At 44.3% G+C, this 22803-nt stretch overlaps 2 protein-coding genes across 2 annotated transcripts; both read right to left on the minus strand.

The window, feature by feature from the left end:
- Positions 1–401: 401 nt before the first annotated feature.
- On the minus strand, positions 402–8662 carry LOC127537062 (cell surface glycoprotein 1-like). The gene is made up of 6 exons (XM_051958757.1): positions 8502–8662; positions 7137–7726; positions 6090–6229; positions 5401–5608; positions 4606–4907; positions 402–1732 (listed from the first exon to the last, which is right to left on the minus strand). The coding sequence occupies exons 2-6, from the start codon at positions 7176–7178 to the stop codon at positions 511–513; spliced, it is 1914 nt and encodes a 637-aa protein (XP_051814717.1). The 5' UTR covers positions 7179–7726; positions 8502–8662; the 3' UTR covers positions 402–510.
- LOC127537242 (coiled-coil domain-containing protein 141-like) lies at positions 7599–22568 on the minus strand. Its single transcript, XM_051959377.1, has 9 exons — positions 22464–22568; positions 22264–22377; positions 13572–13757; positions 12825–12947; positions 12329–12469; positions 10070–10210; positions 8762–8950; positions 8502–8685; positions 7599–7726 (listed from the first exon to the last, which is right to left on the minus strand). The coding sequence occupies exons 1-9, from the start codon at positions 22566–22568 to the stop codon at positions 7599–7601; spliced, it is 1311 nt and encodes a 436-aa protein (XP_051815337.1).
- Between the last annotated feature and the right edge of the window lie 235 nt (positions 22569–22803).

Consider the following 22803-nt stretch of genomic DNA (forward strand, 5'->3'; position numbering starts at 1 on the left):
AAAAAAAAAAAAAACGCCAAAAATTAAGCTTGAACCAGATTCAGAAAAAAAACAAGAAATTCTTCACTTCTCAGCACAACTAACTCACATGACTGATCAGCTGTGATGAACAGAGAAGAAGAGTTATCAGGTGAACTGCAGGCAGAGAGGAGGATGGAAGCTCATTTAAAACATATTTAGTTCGATATATATATATGTATCTTCAATGTTGTCCAGTGTTGTAACACCTGTGGACACCTGGAAACAGGATTTTACATTTTGGTGAAATAAATAATCAAAAAGATGTTTTTTTTAAAAAAAATTCCTGTTCATTCAAACTGCTGACAGAAGACATCTCTGAGTTCTCTCTTCTTCTGGTTCCTCAGAGCTGCAGGACTTTAGATGAAGCACAGTGAGGAGGAATGAGACGCCTCGACAAACCTGTGTTTAGAGGGTTAATGCAGTTAACTGATCTGGTTGTAGAGCTCATGTTAATGCAGGTGTAAAGGAGCCTGGTGCTGAGCTGTGGAGTTAATAATCTCTTTTAGTGGGTGTGGTACTGTGGAGCTGGTTGTATGCTACCCACCAGGTGAGCCTGGGCTCCAGGTGTCCCGTCACCTCCACCTCCAGTGTCACCGGGGAGCCCTCCATGACGGTGGCTCTGGATAGGGGCCTGGTGAAGCAGGAAGGCCCAGAACGGGAGGCTTTTCCCTTTGGAAGAGACTCTGCCTGGGGAGGAGCAGGAACAGGGGGGCCCTGGATCTGGGGAGTGAGCTGGATCTCCTCTCTGATGGCCATGGGCAGACAAATGTCTGGGTCTTGGTCTGGAGTTAGTAGATGGGATGGAGAGGACAGGGGTAGGACATGCAGGTTAGCCAGGCTCTGAGGAGGAGCACCTGGCCGGGTAAAGCTGCTGGGAGGCATGCCAAGGAAATGCTCACACTGCTGGGTACAGGTAGAGGTCAGGGACTCATGGATGGAGGAGACAGTATGATGGTAGCTAAATGTGTCATTGCTGATGCTGACTGTGCCAGTGGGGTGGTCTGTGCCGTCCTGAGGCCTGCTGCTTGGTGGGACAATGAACGGACCACCTGATGGGCAGGACTGACTGCAAACTGTCTGCTGGATGACGGTAGAGGTCGTGTTCAGGACGTCCAGGTCAGACTGAGGAGGACTGTAAGGGATTGATGAGCAGCTGCTGTCCTTAGGCCTGGTTAACTGAGTGTCTGAAGGGAAGGAGTGGGGATGAACGGTCTGCTGAGTCACTGAACTGGTTCTGCTGACACCTTCTCTTTGGGCTCTGGTTTCCCTCTTGGTTTGGGAGGAACTCTGATGGAGGATCCACTGTGTCCCAGTGCTGATGGTGTCACTGTGAAGGAATGGGTCTGGATCAGCCCTGGGAGTGGGATCATCCTGTGGAGTGGGATCATCCTGTGGAGTGGGATCATCCTGTGGAGTGGGATCATCCTGTGGAGTGGGATCGACTTCTGGAGTGGGATCGGCCCGTGGACTGGGATAAGCCTTTGGAGAGGCAGAAGGACTCCTTTCAGCAGCAGCACGGTCTTGGTCTGTAGTGCTGCTCTCCTGGACTGATCCAGAGGAGGTGTTTGGTTCAGGGCTGCCCTGGGAGAGGTGGGCCCTCAGGGGAGTGTTAATGGTGATGGTCTCTGTGGTTCTCAGGATGCTGCACAGAGTACTGCTCATGGAGTTTGGACCAGGAACTGTCTGAACCCAGCCAGACTCTGATCTGAACCTGCAACACACAGCAGCAACAACATCAGTCTGAATGGTGGACTGGTGGCACCTAATACCCACAAACTGGCATTTCAGGTATTTCTAGAGGCTGAAAGGGCCGAGTATCAAAACCTCAGGACTGTCACAGTAACAAAGTCATAACAGAAAACCGCAGGAGTGATCTGTCCAATCAGATTTGAACTTAATTTCTAAAATATCAACAAAACAAGAATTTGAGAAAGAGAAAGAAATGTCTTCTCCAGTGTAAAACTACAGTATTCAGTATGAATGGTATTGATTATCAGTTAAAGCTGCTGTCCGGAGTTAGAATCGCAGCGTCTCCTAAAACACTGTTGGTCCCTCCCTCTGATTTCGCCCCTTTATTTGTGCACGCGCTCAGTACATGAGAGGAGTGCCCGGAGTGCTGCAGCATCTCGCCTGTTTTGCTGTTTTCCACTCTTCTACATTTAGTACATTTAGTAAATAATAAAGGAATTACGTTAGAATGCTGTATTGAGTCTAACTTGTCCTAATACCAAAATAACATGAATCTGCTAGGACGAACGAGTAAAGTTTCAATATGTGATTACACTCGTGTATCCCTCTGGATGACGTTGTTTATCAAACTTAGTGCATTTACGCGTGTATATGTGTTACATTGTTTATTTATTTCTATCCAGAGTTCAGAATTGCATGACTCCTCTGATGAAGAGTATGTCCCAGACGCCCCAACATCTTCCTCCAGAGGTCGGGCATCTAAACGAAGCCGTCAGGCGGGCTATGGAGGCCGTGGTCGGGGAGCGACGCGAGCACCCCGAGCCAAAAAACGTCCTGCAGTCTCTTGGCCCGACAAGCCGTGGGATCGGTAACTTTTCTGGAAGTTGCTGATCCCTGATGCTCTCTCCTCCACAAGCAAAACAAATGTGCTCGCGGTTGCGTAGTGCGTAGCTCGCCCACCTCTGCATGGGCTTGCTTGCTGTGCGCGTAACTGTTGATTGACAGCGTGACAAAGCTGAAGCTCGAACTTGATTGGTCGGCAGCGACCGGCGCTTTTTGGAATAACATGGGGGTCTATGAGAGGAAGGCGGAGCTCAGGAATACATTTTCATATCGCGTTATACTAACATTATATTATAGTATCGAACTAGACTAACACATTTAAGCTTTGTTAAAAAATGATACATAAATTGAAAACAAACGGAAACTCCAGACACGAGCTTTAATTGATCAATCATAAAATACTGTCACAGAAATACATTACTGAACTAGAAAAGCACTCGGAGAGTGCATACCTCCGCCATGCCGTTTGTCTGTGTGTCTGTCTGTTTGTCTGTTAACAGCTTAACTCAAAAAGTCATGAGAGATGGCCTAGTGGCCATCTCTCTATTGTCCTTCGACTTTCAAAAAATTCCTGGATCCAGACGGTGATCCGGATCACCTCCAAAATCTAATCGATTCTTACTCTTGCTCTTCCGGACATTCTGTAAAAATTTGGTGAAAATCCGTCCATGACTTTTTGAGTTATGCTGTTAAAAGACAAACAGACAGACACACACACACACACACACACACGGACAGACAGACAAACTCCGGTGATTACATAACCTCCTGGCGGAGGTAATAAGCAAGAAGATGAGGGATGTGAGAAAATGTATAGCAGACCAGCTGTAGTACCTGGTTGTTCCACCAGGGGGACCTGCTTACTGTTTAATACTAGAGTGCCTGTATATCAGAGTGGCGACATGACGGGTCCAAAAAATTTTAGTCACGTGATCTATGGCGCCATTTTGTTTCCTATTCATGAACGCCGGGTTTTCCTGTTAACGTTGTTTACACCGCAGAGAGTAATTCTAGGTCTTTTTTCACTTCCTAAATACCTGAAAAATGACGGGCTGTTGTGTCTTTGGGTGCATAAATCGGTCAGAGAAGGGATTCCACATGTTTAGATTTCCCAGTAATAGTGAAAGAATGAAACTGTGGGAAAATAAAGTCCGGAGAGTGGGATGGAAACCGACTTCATGGTTTTTGTGCCAGGTTAGTCCCATGTATGTACTTTCATGTTATGATGTATGGGTGAATGACAGATAGAAAAGTTTGATGTGATTTTAGGCAGTTGTGGTTATTTTGACTTTGACCATTTTCATGCACGGAGATGCATGAAATACGGGCCGCTGAAGTTTAACGGGGTAACCCGTTAAATTTCAGCGGCCCATATGTGCAAACGTATTTTGCTAAATTGACCGAAGCTGCAAACTCGATGATAGAAACATTATACACCCATGGAAAGATTAGATCCTCATGAATCCGCCGGTATAAACCACTTTCAGATGTGATTATCACAGCGGGTAATATAAACACATTTGTCCAACAAACAGCAAATAACGTAAACAGCACAACTCACCTTTGAAGGCTCAAAACTAGTCACAGATGAAAATATTCCACTAAAAACGGCCATAATCCAACCTTGGACATCCAGACAAAACAAGCCAGTAAAATATTTTGTCCAAAAAATGTCTTGAAATCAGTAAACAGTCCACAAATAGGTAGTTTTCATGAATGTGCACCTCGCGCCGCGCGTCCTATAGTGAGAGAATGGAAACAAAATGGCGTCAAATCCCCAGTTGTCGCCACTCTGATATACAGGCACTCTATTTAATACTATAGAGATCAGTGGAGGTGAGAAGCAGAGAGCATTGTGGGAGTTTAGCAGCAACGGGCCCCATGATGAAGACTTCCAACCAGAACTCACATGAACAAAGAGATCTGCTGGGACTGTGATTATAGATTATAACCAAGCAGCTGATGAAATCAAGCTGATATTCTGCACATGTAATGTTTCAATCAGCAGCAGCTTTGTCTCTGATTGTCCTGGAGTGCAGACTGGGTACAGACCTGGTAGTGTTCTGAAGGTTGGTGGGAGGAGTTGGACTGCTCACTGTGTGCTGTTGGACTGAACCGGTACCGACTGGTTCTGACTGGTCCTGCTGACTGCTCTGGTTGATGTTGGAGCTGAAACAGAAGCTGTCCTCCATGTCTGATTGGACGGTGTTGGATTCAGGCGTCTCTGCCAGCGGCGGCAGGGAGATGTCATCAGGTGATGGACAGTCATACTCGTCGCTGGACAGAGAATCCTCCGTCATCACTTCCAGTTGTTGGAGCTCCGCCTCTAACGGGCCTCCTGCCCCTGATGCATCCTGGGTAAAAAGATTATTAGAGTATTAGGGTGCGTTCAGTATCTGTACTTCCATACATGCAGTAAACCAGAAAAAGATTGTGTCAGATACCACGATGTTCATCTACATCTGGAGGGTTTTTCAGTTTTCTCTTCCATTCTGACTCACAGTCCACTGTTAGCTTCATCTACCAGGCTGGTTTCTGTTCTACTGGTATTATAAATCTGTTTCACATGATGTTCTAATGATGTACCAATGTGTGAGTGTTTTATTTGTGTTTACACAGTAATGGTTTCATACAGGGTTATTGTGTGTAATTACTAGTTTAGAAAACTTTTCTAAATTAGCATCCCTAGCGTCCTGCTACACATCATGTCCTCCCTTCACCTGATTGTCCCAATCTTTGACCAGAGCATCCCCAGTAGAGGTGGAAATGATGCTGTGTCTGCTAAATATGTGTCCTGGAGGTTTGTAGGAAATAAAAGATGATCTGAACCACATAGTTCATACTAACCTGGATCATGTTTGGATCACATGAAGCTACCTGCTGTCCTGCTTTCACCTGGAACTCCCTCTGGATTTCAGAGAATGACAGACCAATCACAAGTGGAGGGGGCGTGGCCTGGAGCTGTAATTGAATGGCGTGGACCCTTCGGTTGGCGTCAGCTGAGGAGCAGGTGAGGCTGAAGGTGTGGGTGGAGCAGTAGGATGGCAGCGGAACACTGTTAAAGACCAGAAGGTTCAGATTAACATCAGACCTCCTCTGGTTCCTCCTTTCACCGTCTTTGTTCAGAGTTTCAGCTGAAGACTGAAGATGAGTCTCAGAGGTTGAATCCAGGAACTTTGATCCTTTAAAATGCAGCTTCTGGTGGGCTCATGGATCAGGGTTTCCTGGTCCCCAGAGGATGAATCCCTGACACCATGAGGCTCACACCAGCAATTTTCAGTGAAATATCTCAACAGCTTCCTGATGAATTATGAGGAGGTTTGTTTTCTCAGGATGCAGCTGAACACTGTGTTTGCTTTGAAGCCTGTTTACTGGTTGAACTGAGCTGGAAGTGTCTCAGACAGTAAGAACCAGTTCAGTTCTTTAAATGTTCACAGAAGGTTCTCCAGGTCTGAGAAAATATGTTAGATTTCATTGTCATTTTAAATGATGATGCCAAAGGACAGCAGAAATCTATGAACCAATGAGAAGCCAACCTGCTGTCTGAGATCTCCGTCCGTCTGTTGGAGCTTGACTGGAACCGAGCCCTCTGATTGGCTGCAGCCTTCACAGGATCTTTCTTCCCATCATGCTCAGCGGTCAGTTCAGGGGTGTGGCCTGTTTCTTTCAGCTCATACTGGAAACAGAAAACAGTGTCTGATGATACAAAGTGTGTCCCAAACATGAGGCTCCATGTGGTCTGGAGGAGAATCGTATGTCTGAGGACTCCTGATCCTGAGACCAGACTGGAAGTAGAAGAAGAAACCCGTAAAATCACCATCTGGACCTACCTGAGTCCAGTCAGAGGCAGGGGATGTTAAAGTCCTCGCCGAAGGGAAAAGTTCTTGTAGATTAATAAAGTTCTATCTTAGGTTCCAGGCTCAAAATAAGAATGTTGGTAGAATTCTAGATATCTCTGGAAATAGCTTCAACATTCTGGCTCTGCTGAACATACGTTCTGGTTACTGAACGCAGAAACAACATTAATGTTCTCATGTTCTATCTCATTAATAAAGCAGTTTGATTTGAGTGTTTAGGTTCTCCTCTGATAGAGTTCAGTTCTGGTTCTGTTGGTTCTGTTCAGACTGAGAACATCAGAGATCAACATCAGTCTGTTCTAACAGAACATGAAGCAGCAGAATGATCAGGTTTTAATTCATTCACTAAACACAATCTGACATGTTGTGATTGTTTAAATGTGATTTTGTTAGAGGCCAGTTTTAATCTCAGGGTGAATCCTGTGTCCAGATGATCCTGGTTTCTTCTTCCATCATCTCTAATAGTTCTGACCAACCATCTACCAACATTACCTTTTAAAGTTTCCTCCAGAAATGAAACCTTTAGATTAGCTCCTGAACCTCTCTGAACATATTCATTAGATGAACTAGAATCAGCTGGCTCTGAGAAGGTGGAGGAGGAATGTCTCCACATTTGATTTATTTTATCTGAAAGACCTTCAGGCCAGTAACATCTGGATGCAGTCGGACATCATCAAGTCTTTCTACTGAAACTGAGAGGTGAGTTGAGTTTGAGCCTGTGGTTACCATGTCGACCTCCTGTGTTCTCCGGTTATCACTCTGTTTCATCTCCTCATCATCATCATCGCTGTCTCTCCTCTCAGGCGCTTCTTTCTTCTCCTCCTCGTTTTTCTGATGCTTCAGACTCTCCAGCTACAAACAGGTTCATATCAGAATAAATAGAACAAATCTGTTCTCATTGAACGAACTCAGGTCAGATTCAGACAGATGCAGCTCAGAAGATACCAGTAGTCAGATATTGCTAAGAGCTGCTGATGGTTTGGAGCTAATAAAATCAGTCTCACTGAAAACATCACTTTTATATTCTGGACTTGTTCTTCTACATTTCGTATGTACTGATGCATCTAAACACCATCTACTGAGCAACAACACAGGGTTTGGTTCTGATCCGGGTGAAGATGTGAGCTCAATCTGGAGCCACAGCTCCACAGAACCTCTTCAGACCATCTAGGTTGGAGTCAGATCGGATCAGAAACAGCAGACCTTCAGTTTGGCCTCCAGCTCTATCAGCCTGTTGCTCAGCTCCCTGATGGACTCCACCATCTCTGAGTGTTTGCTGACTGTCTTCTTGATGTAGCGCTGACCTTCCTCCACCCCTGAAATACATTTACACTGAGATTAGAGCAGCTTGAAGTCACCAGAGATCTTCTAAGAACGTTGATGCTGCTTTAAACAGACTTTAACACAAAGAAATCAATGAAGAACAGATGAAGATCCAGACAATATGGAGGGAACAATGATGAGGGTCAGATTAATTAGAACTCATTACATTATTGATGCGAGAGAAGAAAAAATAGAGTCCTGAAGGAAAATTCTGTCTTCAGACTTCTCTCATTCTTAGTTTGATTTTTAACAGTTCAGAGTCTGACCTAAAACACCTTTAACTCCTGGAAACATGTCAGAACATCTGAGATCAATCTGATAAACACAGAGGAAGAAGAAGAAGAAGTCAAAGGCAGACAGATCTGGAGAGTCGGAGGGATAGAAACTGTTGGAGCAGCATCATGAATCACAGTTCAGCTGTTTGAACGCTCTCAGGACGTTTCAGTAGAACTTTGGAGGAACCAGAAGCAGATCCTGACCTCCTCCTCTGGTTCCTCTACTGTTAAACTGCTGTTTGGTCTCTGGGTGGTAACCATGGTAATGATAAAAGTTGGACTCAGAGACTGGTCACCTGGTAGAACCAGGGAACTGTGATGTTCTCTGTTAACCAACACCAAAAAATCTGGGATGTTCTGATCTTAGCTCATGTTGGATCATTTGACTTGATGAAACCTGAGGAGCTCAGAGCTGAACTTTAAAACATTCTGTATAAAACAGAGAAAAGTGAGGACTACGTAAGACGGAGGCTTCGTAAATGTTGGAACCCACCGTGCAGCCGGACGGCGAGCTGACTGATCTGACTGATCCTCTCCTCCTGCTGAGGAACCGTCGGCCAGACGAACTTCTCAAACTGTCGGTACAGAACCGACACAGCTTCTGTGCTGCGACATTCTGAGGAGAACTTCCTGACCCGAGCGATGGTAGCGCTGGCCTCCTCGCACCAGAACTGGTACTGCGGATGGAGACAGTGCTGTTCGGTCAGCTGAAGGACTTTCTTTCAGGGAACAAGAACTGCAGCAGGTTCTCACCTCCTCCATGGCCTCCTGCAGTCTGCACGTCATGTCCAGAGTTTTTCTGTGCTCGTTCACACTTTGCTCAAACTCTCCCATCTGCCTCTGCAGCTCATTGGCGTCGTCGTCCACCTCGCGGGCCACACCTCCGACCTTCGCCTCTGAGCCGAGCTGAGACACCAAACCCTGCAGACGCCTCCGGAGAGCCTGAAGAACCAACCAGAGTCCATTGTCATGGATCACCACGGAGTCGGAGGAGAACATTCTGATTTTAACCAATCAGCATCAAGATTTTAGTTCTAAACTGTTTCAGTAGCTTTAATGAGTTGCTGCTGGCCCCACCCCCATCAGGAAGAAGACTCTCTCTGTCTGAGAGATGAATGAGAATTTCTATCTTTTCATTTCACTCTGAGGATTATTTTCCGGTAAACCTGTGTGAGTGTTTTTAACTGTTGTGTTTGTTGTCAGACGATGTAATAAAATCAGTATTTAATGAAACTACTGCTGGTTAGCATGTGGTCTGGATGAGTTCCTCTGTTTAATCCTGGTTCTGCTGTCTGACAACAGAAACATCTGGAAAGGAGAGCAGCTTTATTGTAGTTCAGCTGGATTAAGATGTAGTTTAATGAGCACAGAGAGTAGGAGAGACGCGAACAGATGCTAACAGATGCTAACATGAAAACACAGTACCTCTCCTCGTCCTGGTTTATTGATTTAAATAGCAGAAATAAATGTTTTCATATATTAACAGCTTTTAATATTAACACAACTCAAACACTGAACCTGTTCTGGTAATTTTCACCATGATGGATGCTTAAAGGAACCCTGTTGGCTCAAACCATCAACATGTTGGAGTCCAGTGTTCTACCGACCCGTCCATCCACCCTGATCTCCCTGAGTCTCTACTGCCACTAGAGGGTGCTGTTACTCTAACGGATGTGGTTTCTGACTCCTCCCACTATCAGCTGATCCAAACAGAACCTGTCTCCTGCTGTACTTCAGTGCTAGATATCATTTAAACAGTGAGTTCTCTGAAGTGCTGCTTCTGTTCCAGGCTGGAAAGGCTAACCTCTGGCTAACAAGCTAACTTCTGGCTAACAGGCTAACAGGCTAACCTCTGGTTAACAGGCTAACCAGTGACTAACAGGCTAACCACTGGCTAACAGGCTAACCAGTGACTAACAGGCTAACCACTGGCTAACAGCCTAACCTCTGGCTATCAGGCTAACCAGTGACTAATAGGCTAACCTCTGGCTATCAGGCTAACCTCTTCAGGGTCTGTCTAACTCCTGGAGCCTCAGCGTTGGGGCAGAGCTTCAGATGTACCTGCAGCTTGTCGTGGAACATCTCCACCTGTTGCAATTGGTTCCTTACAGCCTTCATGTTCCTGGTTCTGTCATTCCTCTTCAGGTAGTTAAACTTTACATTGCCGAAACGTTTCTTCAGCTCCTTAAAAGAGTCACGAAGCTGAAACACAAGCAGAAGATCAGAAAGAACCCTGTACTGAGAAGTCCCCATTACAGGTTAATGAATTAATCATTAGTCATTCATAGAATCTCCTCTGTTCATGAATCACTTTAAGTATTTAACAAAAACATTTAATTCCGTGATTATTTAATGGTTTCCTTCCTCCTCTGTGACAATCAACTGAAGATCTTTGGACTAAACCATTCATCAGAAACAGTTCCTGTTCCTTTAGAGATTAAACAGCAGAAGATCCTCATTAGTACTGGAAACAAACCAACAGCATCACAGTAGAACCTCAGGGAAGTTCAAATACTTAACCTGACTATGTTCAGTCACTATACGTTGCTGTGATGTTCCTTATACGTTCTGGTTGGCCTGCATGCAGATGGTGCTTTGACAGGAATATTTATGACCCAGCAGGACGTTCATGTCTCGGTGTCAGATGCCTCAGATCTGTCAGCTGAGGACAGCTGAGGAAACACTGAAGTTAGTCTGAAACCTGAAGCCAGTTCTGACCCAAACCCAGAATATAAAGATGACAAAAGGTTCTGTTTCCGCCATTAACCACAGCCTGATGCCCCAGTAATCTGCCCAGCCTGATGCCCCAGTAACCTGCCCAGGGCACCCATCTCAGCGTTTACACAGAGCTAACGTTAGCCAGACTAGCTGCACAACACGCCAACACTGGGGAGTTTGCTACTGTTGTGGCTACTGGGTTAGTTCTGCTTAGTTTAGGTTAGTTCTGGTTAGTTTTGGGTTACTTTAGGTTAGTTTTGAATAGCTTGGGTTAGTTTAGATTAGCTTGGGTGAGTTTATATCAGGGCCTCCTTCTCCCCCACCCCACCTGGCATCCCAAAACCCTCTCCCCTATCTGTCTCTCTCCCTTTCCTCACCCTCTCACTCCTCTCTCCCTTTTTCCTCCATCTTTCTGTCTCCCTCTCTCCTCAGCGCTGCACTGAGTGAAGCACGCCTACACAGCTGCCTTCACTCAGCTGATTAGCTGCTCCCCGGAGTCCAGACAAGCTGTTCAGTGTTTCACTGATGACATCCCTGCAATAAAGACCGGTCAAACCATCCATACCTTGCCAGATTGTAGTACTCGACTCTACAGTCAGTTGCACTCTAGCCGTTGTAGATGCTCTGTGTGTTTAGCTGTATCGCTAACGTTTACCTCTCTTCTGCCCTGCTCAGACTTTGCTGTTCTGGACTCCTACCCACCGTGCTTCCCCCGAACCCTTCCTGGACCTTCTGACACCTAGTTTCCTCCCATGGACCCCCAACCTGGTTCCCCGATGAAATTCCCGGATCCCCTCCCTACCGTGAACCCTCCTGGCCCCCTTCCTGGACCCCTCCATCTCCAAGCCCCGGAAAATCCTCCTAGCCGGCTCTCCTCCTCGACCACCCAACAGCTCCGGCCACCAGAGATCCAATCCGCCGCTCACCGTAACACTCCGATCCCCCTCCAGAAGCAGCAGCGGCCGTCGATCCCAGGCTCCGGTGACCCAGTCTCTCTGCCATATCCAGCACATTAATAAATCTCCCTTTTTTCACCCAGTTTGCCTGATAGTGTGGTTCTCTGCACGGGTCCGTCCTTTAAGTTTGTGACAGTTTAGGTTAGTTCGGTTTAGTTTTGGGTTACTTTAGGTTAGTTCTGAATAGCTTGGGTTGGTTTAGATTAGTTTGGGTGAGTTTAGGTTAGTTCGGGTTAGTTTTCAGCAGCTGTGACATGACGTAAAGACTAAAGTTTCATCTCAAAACTTTAAATCTTAAAACTGAAACTTAAAATGTTTCATTTTTTTAAAATCATGCATTTTTAATTGAGTTACTTTTCATTTTAAAATCAGAATTTTTTAACTAGTGATTTTTTTTTTACAGAATAGCATAAAAATGATGTCAACATTTGGATTTTTGTCTCATAACTTTGATGTTTTATCATGATTTAAATTTTATTTTTATATTTAAACTATCATCAGATCAAACTAAAGCACAAGTTCATCAGAAACACCAAAGAAAACAACATAAAAGCTTGAGGAACCACAGCAGAAACCACACGGAGGAAACACTGAGCAGGTGAGACGGTCACACAGGTAACACATCTGTCCCTGCTTCCTGCCTCACCTGGATGATGTCATCGTGCAGCAGGTGAATCAGCTGCAGTTTCTCTTCCTGTCGAACCGCTTCGTTCTTCCACCAAACAAACCGAGAATCCAGACGAACCAGACGGAGGTGGAGCTGATGCAGACGGAACCCTGGAGCCCCCTGCAGGAGGACAGGGGTACTGCAGTATTACACAGGAAGAGTACTACTACTGCAATATTATACAGGAAATTACTACTGCTACAGCAGTGTTAAACAGGAAAATACTACTGCTACTGCAATGTTATACAGGAAAACACTACTACTACTCGAAAATACTACTACTACTGCAGTATTATACAGGAAAATACTACTACTGCAGTATTATACAAGCAAAGTGCTAATATTACTGCAGTATTATACAGGGAAATACTACCCAATTACAGTGTGTGCTTATTACAGTGTGTGTTCTTACAGTCTGTGTGTTCTTACAGTGTGTGTGTTCTTATAGCTTATGTGTTCTTACAGTGTTTGCTACAGCTGTACAGATGTGGTTCTTCAGGAGTGAGCTGGTCTCCATCAGGTTCTGGATCTGCTGCTGCTGGTGTTGGTTCTGTTCAGGAGAAGAGCTGCAGGGTTCAGAGAGCAGCAGCGCCTCCAGCTGGAGACACACAGCACAACAAGCTGCTCATTGATTGGTTGTTGGACAGACAGTGTGAATATTTCTATATCTCTAGATCTACAGCAGATGATGTCATGGTTGTGTGGCCTGATCGGTGTGGCTCTACAGGTGTGGATGTAGAGGTGCAGATCTAGAGGTGTGGATCTAGAGGTTTGGTCCTATCAGTGTGGGTCTAGAGGTTTGGTCCTATCAGTGTGGATCTGGAGGTGTAGCTCCAGAGGTGTAGATCTAGAGGTGTAGATCTAGAAGTGTTGGTCTAGAAGTGTGGTCCTATCAGTGTGGATCTAGAAGTGTGGATCTAGAAGTGTGGTCCTATCAGTGTAGATCTAGAGGTGTAGCCCTAGATGTGTGGATCTAGAGGTGTAGATCTAGAGGTGTGGATCTAGAGGTGTGGTCCTGTCAGTGTGGATCTAGAGGTGTGGATCTAGGGGTATAGATTATTTAAACTCTAATTTGTTAGTTTCTTAAAATTTTGTTTTGTTTGTATTTTCACATTTGTGTTTACTTTTGTTATTTTTATTTTCCCTGCTGCTGTGGTGAACCGTTCACCTGTGAGGTTTTTTAAAGTCTTGATGTTCTTCTGCAGATGTTCTTCATGCTTACTTGTCCTGCTGTGAGGTTTAATCTGCTGCTCAGGTCCAGGATCTCTTCACTCTGCTGGATCTTGTCTTTCACTGTCCGCTGGAGCTTCAGCAGCTCCTCCAGCTCCTCCTCCGTCACCTCCAGCTGGTTCTGGACTCTCAGAACCTCCAGGCTGCTGACCAGCTGTTGCACATCAGCATCCAGCTGCTGCAGAAGAACAGAGTCTGTAAGTCTCAACAGTTCTTGGAATTTTGTTCAGTCCATCAGCTGCAGAGGACCGAACCAACACTTCACTGTATCTATCAAACGCTTCTAGGTTCTTGAAGGTGTTCCTCCTTCATCCAGGAAGCTTCTTTTGTTCTGACTGACTGCTGGAAACCAGAATAATAAATTTAAGAGCCAAACCAGCTGCCGGGTCAACAAGGACCATGTCAGGTGTTCAGCAGGATGAGAAGTGTTCTACTGGAACTGGACCTTCATGGACCAGGATGGAGAACATAGAACTGATGGAAAGTTGCAGTCTGATGGATCCCAGAGAGGATCTCTGCAGAAGATGTGGTCCAAAGCTTCTAAAACATCTGAGAAACAAATGGTAAACGGTCTGTATTTATATAGCGCTTTACTAGCGTTGCTGTCATCAAACCTTTGCTTAAAAAGCCCACTTTAGATCCAGATGTGTTAGCTAACTATAGACCGATATCCAACCTACCATTTCTCTCTAAGTTGCAAATCAATGATGTGAACACTTACAAAGGAATAACTTGTTTGAAATGTTTCAGTCAGGCTTCAGAGTGCATCATAGCACAGAAACAGCTCTAGTGAAAGTTACTAATGACCTTCTCATAGCATCAGATAATGGACTAGTCTCTATACTTGTTTTGTTAGATCTTAGTGCAGCGTTTGACACAATCGACCACAAAATTTTATTACCGCGTCGAGAACATTTAATTGGCATTAAAGGGACAGCACTGGACTGGTTTAACTCCTACTTATCAGATAGGTTCCAGTTTGTGCATGTCAACAATAACTCTTCTGAGCATACTAAAGTTAATCATGGAGTTCCTCAGGGTTCTGTCTTAGGACCGATACTTTTCACATACATGCTTCCTTGAGGCAATATTATTAGGAAGCATTGTATTAACTTCCATTGTTATGCAGACGACACTCACTTGTATTTATCTATGAAGCCAGATGAAACTGATCAGTTAGCTAGACTGCAAGATTGTCTTAAGGACATTAAAACCTGGATGACTTTTAACTTCCTACTGCTAAATTCAGACAAAACTGAAGTCATTGTATTTGGCCCCAAACATCTTAGAAACTCGCTTTCAAAGCAAATAGTTACTCTGGATGGCATCACATTGGCCTCCAGTACTACTGTGAGGAATCTTGGAGTTATTTTTGACCAGGACATGTCCTTTAACTCACACATAAAGCAAGTCTGTAGGACTTCCTTTTTTCACCTGCGTAATATTGTAAAAATCAGGAACATTCTGTCTCAGAGTGATGCAGAAAAACTAGTTCATGCTTTTGTTACTTCCAGGCTTGACTATTGCAATTCCTTATTATCGGGTTGTCCAAATAGCTCTCTCAAACATCTACAGTTGATCCAAAACGCTGCTGCTAGAGTACTGACAGGAGTTAGCAAAAGAGATCATATTTCCCCTATACTTGCTTCTCTTCACTGGCTTCCTGTTAAATCCAGAATAGAATTTAAAATCCTTCTTCTGACATATAAAGCTCTTAATAACCAATCTCCATCATATCTTAAAGATCTGTTAGTACCATATTATCCTAGTAGAACTCTTGGCTCTCAAACTGCAGGCTTACTTGTTGTTCCTAGAATTTCTAAAAGTAGAATGGGAGGCAGAGCCTTCAGTTATCAGCTCCTCTCCTGTGGAACCTGCTCCCAGTTTGGGTTCTGGAGGCAGACACCCTCTCTATTTTTAAGACCAGGCTTAAAACGTTCCTTTTTGACAAATCTTATAGTTGGGGCTGACTGGGTGACCCACAGGGGTTCGGCTTGTGTCTTCATTGCACAGTTGACTCCCTCTTGGTCGTCCCTTCGTTCTGCCTCTAGTCATGCTGCTATAGGCCTATAGGCTGCTGGGGGACTTCTCTTGACGCACTGAGCCCTTCTCTATCTACCTTTACATTTAATATGTATACCGTTATTGCAGTACATTCACTCTGTTTCCCCCTGTGCTATTTCTCCGAGTGTCCCTGGTCCCAGAGCTGGATGCTTCAGATCTGTGGTTGATGTTCCACCAGCTGGTCCAGTCTCCATCATGTCCACTGTGGGATGCTGCTGCTGACCTTCCTCCAGCCCTCTGCTTCCAGCTCCCCTTTTCCACCAGTCAACTCTGCATCGCCTTCACTATACTGTTATGCTAACTTACATACTGTTTGAATTTTACTGCTAGCTATATATGGAGTATGTTTAATGTCAGAGCTGTACATCATCAGAGTAAATTATGAGTCAGTTTTCAATGTTAGCTTATACTTTGTCTGTGTCACATATCCTGTCATGCATGTATCCAAATGTGCGTTGTGTTTTCCCACCCCTCCCTATTCTCCCATCCCTCCCGCCGGGCCGGAGGTCGACGGCGGCGGCCGAGACGAGGACCCTCCGGAGGCCGGGCCAGAGCCCGTCGGCGACGGCACCCCTCTGTTAACGTAGGAACAGAGGGTGCCACTGGAGGATCGTCAGCGGCTGACACACTCTGAACTGCGGCTGCCACGGCGTAGACACTGTAGACACTCTGGACTGTCGGAGTCCACGACCCACTCGGGAGCTGCTGCTGCGGAGTCGGAGTCCACGACCCGCTCGGGAACGAAGGCTGAGGAGGCGGCGGCGTCCTGCTCGGGAACTGCGGCTGAGGTGGAAAATCTCTTAGAGCCCCGCTTCCGTCTGGACCTCCTTCGGGAAGAGGGCTCATCAGGGAGCTGGAGTTCAGAATCCGGCAGAGGATTGTCCTGGCTGGGGTGGGAACTATCAACCCCACTTGGGGACTGTGGCCGGAGTGATGACCCACTCAAACGCTGCGACTGGGGCAGCGTTACTGAGTCGCTCAAGAACTGCAGCAAAGTCCGCAGTTTCCCTGAACCCCGCTTCTGTCCAGAATCTCCCAGGAAAGAAGGCTTATCAGGAAACGAAAGTTAAGATTCCGGCGAAAAATAATCCAGGTAAGAGTCTAAATCGTCGGGTTCAGTAGTTCCGTTCGTCCAAAAGCCGCTACAGTCACAAAACTTGGGGGATGGCTGGGAATTCCTCCCTCGGGAACCACGTCGCCCCCTGGGTGGCAGCTTGACAGCCAAGCGGGTTCCCACAAAGGGAGAGAACTTATCAAAATCAAACATCGCCATCCTGCTCTAAATTACCACACTGAAAAAACGAGTTGTGCCTGCTGGGTTCTATGGTGGCTGGCTCATACTGTCAGGGCTGTGAGGTGTGGAGAACCCAAATGCAGACACACTAGACAGTCGGCCTTATTTCATGAAAAAAGGTTTATTTAAATAAAACAACGGCTAACTGAAAACAAGACTGAGATGGCTTTCTAAAACTGAACCACAGCAAACTACAAAACAGAGGAAAATACTCACAAAACAAGAATAAACTACTGAAGGCCAAATGAAAATCATTGAGTCCAAAAAGCAATCCAAACGGGGGGAAACGGTGTAATCCTGTGAGCAGAAAATCCAGGGGAAAGGAGGGAACAGAGACGGGAACGAGGTGAGTCCAGGACGAATGAGCCAGCGAACACTGAACACAATGACCGGGCTTAAATACAGAAAGGGAACACAGGTGAAATGAATCTGAACTGATTGTGTCAGGTGACAACAATCAGAGACCAAGAACCAAGAAAACAGAAAGCAACAGACAGAGGGAGACAGAGAAACCAAAACACAGAAGGAAAAAATGACAACAAATGCAGAATCCTAACATCCCCCTTGCCCTCCTCTGTCCCTCTCAACCCCCCTCGGCCAGCAGGCAGATGGGTTCCCCCTATATAGAGCCGGGTTCTGCTCGAGGTTTCTTCCCTGTTAAAAGGGTGTTTTCCTGCCACTGTCTCCTTTGGACTGCTCTGGGGGTCAGGCATATGGGTTCTGTAAAGCGTCTTGAGACGATTTGATTGTAATTGACGCTATATAAATAAAATTGAATTGAATTGAATTGAATTGAATACTATACCTGCAAGGTACCCAAAGTGCTTTACAAGATACGTCACATTCATCCATTCACACACACATTTCCACACTGATGGTGGAAGCTGCCATGCAAGGTGCTAACCACGACCCAACATGCAGCTCAGTGGTAAATAAAGCAGAACCACAGATCTCCATCATCATCATCATCTCCACGGGTTCCTCAACTACCAGAACAACATCTAACCTGAACACAAGCAGTGTTAGGCACGTTACTTTAAAAAAGTAATTAGTTATAGTTACTCGTTGCTTCTCCAAAAAAGTAACTGAGTTAGTAATTGAGTTACTCCACTATGAAAGTAACAAGTTACCAGGGAAAGTAAGTATTATGTTACTTTTTTTCCTTTTAAGTTTAAAAACAAAGAATTTGTACCTCCCCCCCCCCCCCCCCCCCCCCCCCCCCAGGTACCTGCACAGAGGTTTTAATGTTTATTGCACCTCAACAGACCACAATACAAATGTAATTAAAGGATTTTCTACAAGCATTTTTGTTCAAGTATTATCAGAAAAGTTAACACTTTAAATGTGAAGTTCTTTTAACTTGCTGTGGTGTAAATTAAATAAATCAAACTTCCACAACTGAAAATGAATCAACTGTTGACATCGGCAGCATGTTTTCAACAACATAACGGCCTATCAGTTCGTTAAGTTCCGTCTGTGTCACAAGTTTCTGTGGAGCTGGGGCAGAAAAATCCAGCTTTGACTGCTTGGATGGCGTGGCTCCGTGTCCTTCGTTGGCGGAGCTCACGTTAACAGCACCTGGCTTGCCATCATTAGCGGGGTCAACGGTGGTTTTAGCCACTAGCGTAGTAGAAGCGTGTGCAGTTGAGAGGTGCTTCATTAAATTTGAGTTGCTTGTATTGGACGTTGACAAACTCTTTACTCTGGGACGACATAATGTACACTCAACATGTACACTTTTGCCTTTTACCTCGATGAGGTAGCCTAGCCGCACTAGACCCAGGTATGAAGACGCAAGGGTTTCGGAACTCTGGACAGGGAGGGAGGCGGGCTAAAAGGTTGTCTTTCAAATCACTCTGCAGCAACTGGGTAGGTATACAACCAATCAGTGCAACAAATAGGCTCCCAGAGCACCGGAAATCAGAGGATGCGGGAGTTCAGTGAAGCCTTATTTATACCATAGACATATATACGTAGACGCCTCATAGGCTGTCGAGAGGCGTGCTTACAGCGCCGCCATCTTGAACCGGGGCCAGCCGAGGCAGCGGTGCATAGAAGTCTATGGAGGAGAGAGGTACTGCTGAATCTAAAAGTGGAATTATTCGCTGAATTTTGAACCGATTGCCAAACTGTTTGATTTTTTAGAAACGTCACATGTTTAGCTACTATACAAGCTGCTCGGATATTTTTACAATGCTGGTTTTGCCACTCAACACTTAAGCTACACACTATCTCCCTCTGACTCCGGCATAGTTATTTAAAGATGCCGGACTTCTGTTCAGCCTATGGATGCTCTAATGAGCGCTGTAAGGAAACAAGAGCTCATGGGATTACTTTTCACATGTAAGATGTATGTAAGGAATAATATATTGTTAGCAGGTTGTCATAGCCAGAGTGAAATAAACGCAGACAAGACGGATAGAACCCCTCAGCTCCGTGTCTGGCTTCTACCCATGATCTAACAGCTCTCTACATCATCCTGTGTATTACACAGCTGCTTACCGGTGAAATAACTGATCTGAGACAATTTTTTGTTTAAAATTCGATGTTATGAATCTAGCATTCCTAGCAACAGCCTGTTACAAAGAAAGAAAACAGACTTACTGCAGTAATTGCTGGGATAGAATACAGCATCTGATAGATCTAATAATAGCCCTGATTTATGATGGAACTCTTTTTGTTGTAGACAATTCTTTATCTCTGGCTACTTTTCACATGTTTAAGCTTTCCCAAAGAACGTGATTTATACACGTGATATAATAGTAATAATAACTTGCCTGGAAAATCCAGACTGACTTTATATATGTATTAATATAAATACAAATAAAGGCAGTCTGGCATTGTGATGACAGGAGACGATTTCAAAAAGGAGGGGCTAACGAATGCAGCTTGAACGAGAAAGAACCAATCAGCGTAACACGGATGTGACGCACAAACAAATCGACCTTGAAGTCCATGTAGTCCAAACAACAACGGCATGCAGCCGAGAAAGCGTCGCGGTGAATGATTACTGCCGTTTTTGTCACAAAAATCTGCGAATACATGGGGTACTCTCAAGTACAACATTTATTTTTGAAAAGGCTACGCAACAAAAGACTCCTTAGAACGATTAGCGGTGTTAGGAATAACTTTAAATCGGAGCCAAACCAAGTCGGTGCGTATGTGTAAAAGTTGCTTAAATTTACTCACACGTTTGGAACGGGATTTTCCTCTGTGCAAACAATGGCAAGAAGCTGAAAGTAACGAGCCATCCACTGCCTCCTCATCGTCGGAAACGTCAAGTGAAAAGAGGCAACGACTAACGCCATCCAAAACGCCAAGAGACCACAAAAAGATTCGCTTTGGCCCCCCTCCTCCTCCTCCGGCATCATCTTCGAGGCGCTGAAGATGACGCAGCATTAACTCCCGCCTCCCGTGCTATGATTGGTCGTACCAAACTGTACCAGGAGGGAAACACGATTCAATTCACACAATGCCAAACTGACTCTCCTGTATCTCCTAACATGGAGATAGGAGATTACATGGAGATTCAGTTTGGATTTTCCAAGCTAAATAATAACAGTAATAATAATAATGATAAAAAATAATAACAATAGCAGTAATAATAGTAATAATAATAATTGATATAATAGTAATAAATAATAATAATAATAATAATAATAATAATAATAATAATAATAATATAGTAGTAGTAGTCGTAGTAATAGCAGTAATAATAGAGTAATAATAGCAGTAATAATAGTAATAATAATAATAATAATAATTGATATAATAGTAATAAATAATAATAATAATAATAATAATATAGTAGTAGTAGTCGTAGTAATAGCAGTAATAATAGAGTAATAATAGCAGTAATAATAGTAACAATAATAATAATAATAATTGATATAATAGTAATAGTAGCAGTAGTAGTAATAATAATAATGATAATAGTAATAGTAATAATAGCAGTAATAATAGTAAGAGTAATATAATCGTAGTAATAGTAATAATAATAATAATAATAATAATAATAATACCAGTAACTGTAATACAAAATAATAAACAATAATCATACAATACTACAGGAATATAATGATAATTCAATGAATAGCAATAATAGTAATACAGTAGTAGTACAATAATACAAAATAATAATTGTACTCCAATGCAATGTAAAGCTGTAAATGTAAAGTCAATAAAAACCTGAGCACATCTGAATGTTTTCTGTTTGTTTTTTCTATTTATATCTATCTATCTATCTATCTATCATGTCTGGCGTTTGTTACAAGCAAACTCCGTCAAAATTGCTTGAGAATTGAGCGATTTATGACAACTTTAATTGTATAAGCACATCATTCCTATATGGAAGTAATGCATTGTAGGAGCCAGTGGCCCCAATCCAAGATGGCGGCGCTGCAGGCACACCGCTCGAGTGGGCGGCCGCAGTCAATGAGGAGTCTACGTATATATGTCTATGATTTATACAGTCAATGGGTGAATCTCAAGTATATTAGAGACATGTTAACAGAAATCTTTAAGGGCTGTGGCCAAAGCCGAGTTGAAAGATAACTGTTTTTTGTGCGCAGCCATCTTCTTGTGTATCCTTGTTTCTATGGTTGTTTCCGGTTGTTTCTGTCAGAATCGTCGCGCCTCTGTCGTCACTTAGTTACGCCCGCCTTCCGACTCTACACTTCATGGTGATTGGTCCGGCCAGTTTTAGGAGCATCCAACCTCGAGCCTTATGGAGGGTAACTAGACCCACCCTGGCAGAGAATTAAATTCGTTGCCGTGTGTTGTCTAGCGCGGCTAGGCTATCGATGAGGTTGAAGTAGTGTCTGTATTTCCATCTTGAAAACGCCATCTTTCCTCTCAACTCCAGACCCGCCATCTCGTCATAGTTTGTGTGTGTATGTGTGCTGCTATGTGCTGCTGGGTTTGTGTGTAAAGCAGCACCCGCCCACCTGATGTCTCTGGTTGGCTGAACATGAAATCTTACTCTACCTTAGCCAATCATCATTACAAAGGCAGTTATTGCACCCCTCCCATCCCACCATCACCAGAGGAAAAAAAAAGATGAGTCGGATGACAGCTTCAATAAAGTACCGCATAAACGACGTGTTGGTAACAGTAACGGCGTTGTAACGGTAGAGAAAGTAATCAATTAGATTACCCGTTACTGAAAAAAGTAACGCCGTTAGTAACGGCATTTATTTTAATGCTGTTATTCCCATCACTGAACACAAGAGACTGAACATCAGAACTGAGCCAGATCAGTCAGAACCAAAGAGAAACTGGACCAACATCTTCAGGAACCACAAGCTCTGAGGACCAGCAGACTCACACTGAAGTGAGGCTTGGCCTGAATGAAGCTCTGCAGCAGCTTGGAGGTCTGAAGGTCCGAACCCAGTTCCACCCGAGTGCATGAGTCCAACAAGTCCGAGACACACAGCAGGTCCTGTAGGGTCTGAGACACACAATCTGAGACACACAACAATCTGAGACACACAACAATCTGAGACACACAATGTGTTTTTTCTGTACCTTCCTCAGTCTGTCCTCGTATCCCCTGCAGATCTTCTTCTCATCCTTCAGCTGATCCTGATCCTGGTTCTGGGTCTGCAGCTGGTTCTGGTTCTGCAGCTTCATCACATCTCGTTTTGTTTCGTGGAGTTGCTTCATTTTCTGTTTAATCACTAAAACCACCGACTGTTTGAAGGTTGAGTCCGATTCCTGAAACATGCAGCTCGACATCTCAGTTTATCTCATCCAGAAAATCTCGTTTCATGTCATTAATCTCAGTTTATCTCATTCAGAACATCTCGTTTCATGTCATTCATCTCAGTTTATCTCATTCAGAACATCTCGTTTCATGTCATTCATC

The sequence above is a fragment of the Acanthochromis polyacanthus genome, chromosome 14 (genome assembly GCF_021347895.1).
Source record: "Acanthochromis polyacanthus isolate Apoly-LR-REF ecotype Palm Island chromosome 14, KAUST_Apoly_ChrSc, whole genome shotgun sequence".
Classification (NCBI taxonomy): Eukaryota; Metazoa; Chordata; class Actinopteri; family Pomacentridae; genus Acanthochromis; species Acanthochromis polyacanthus.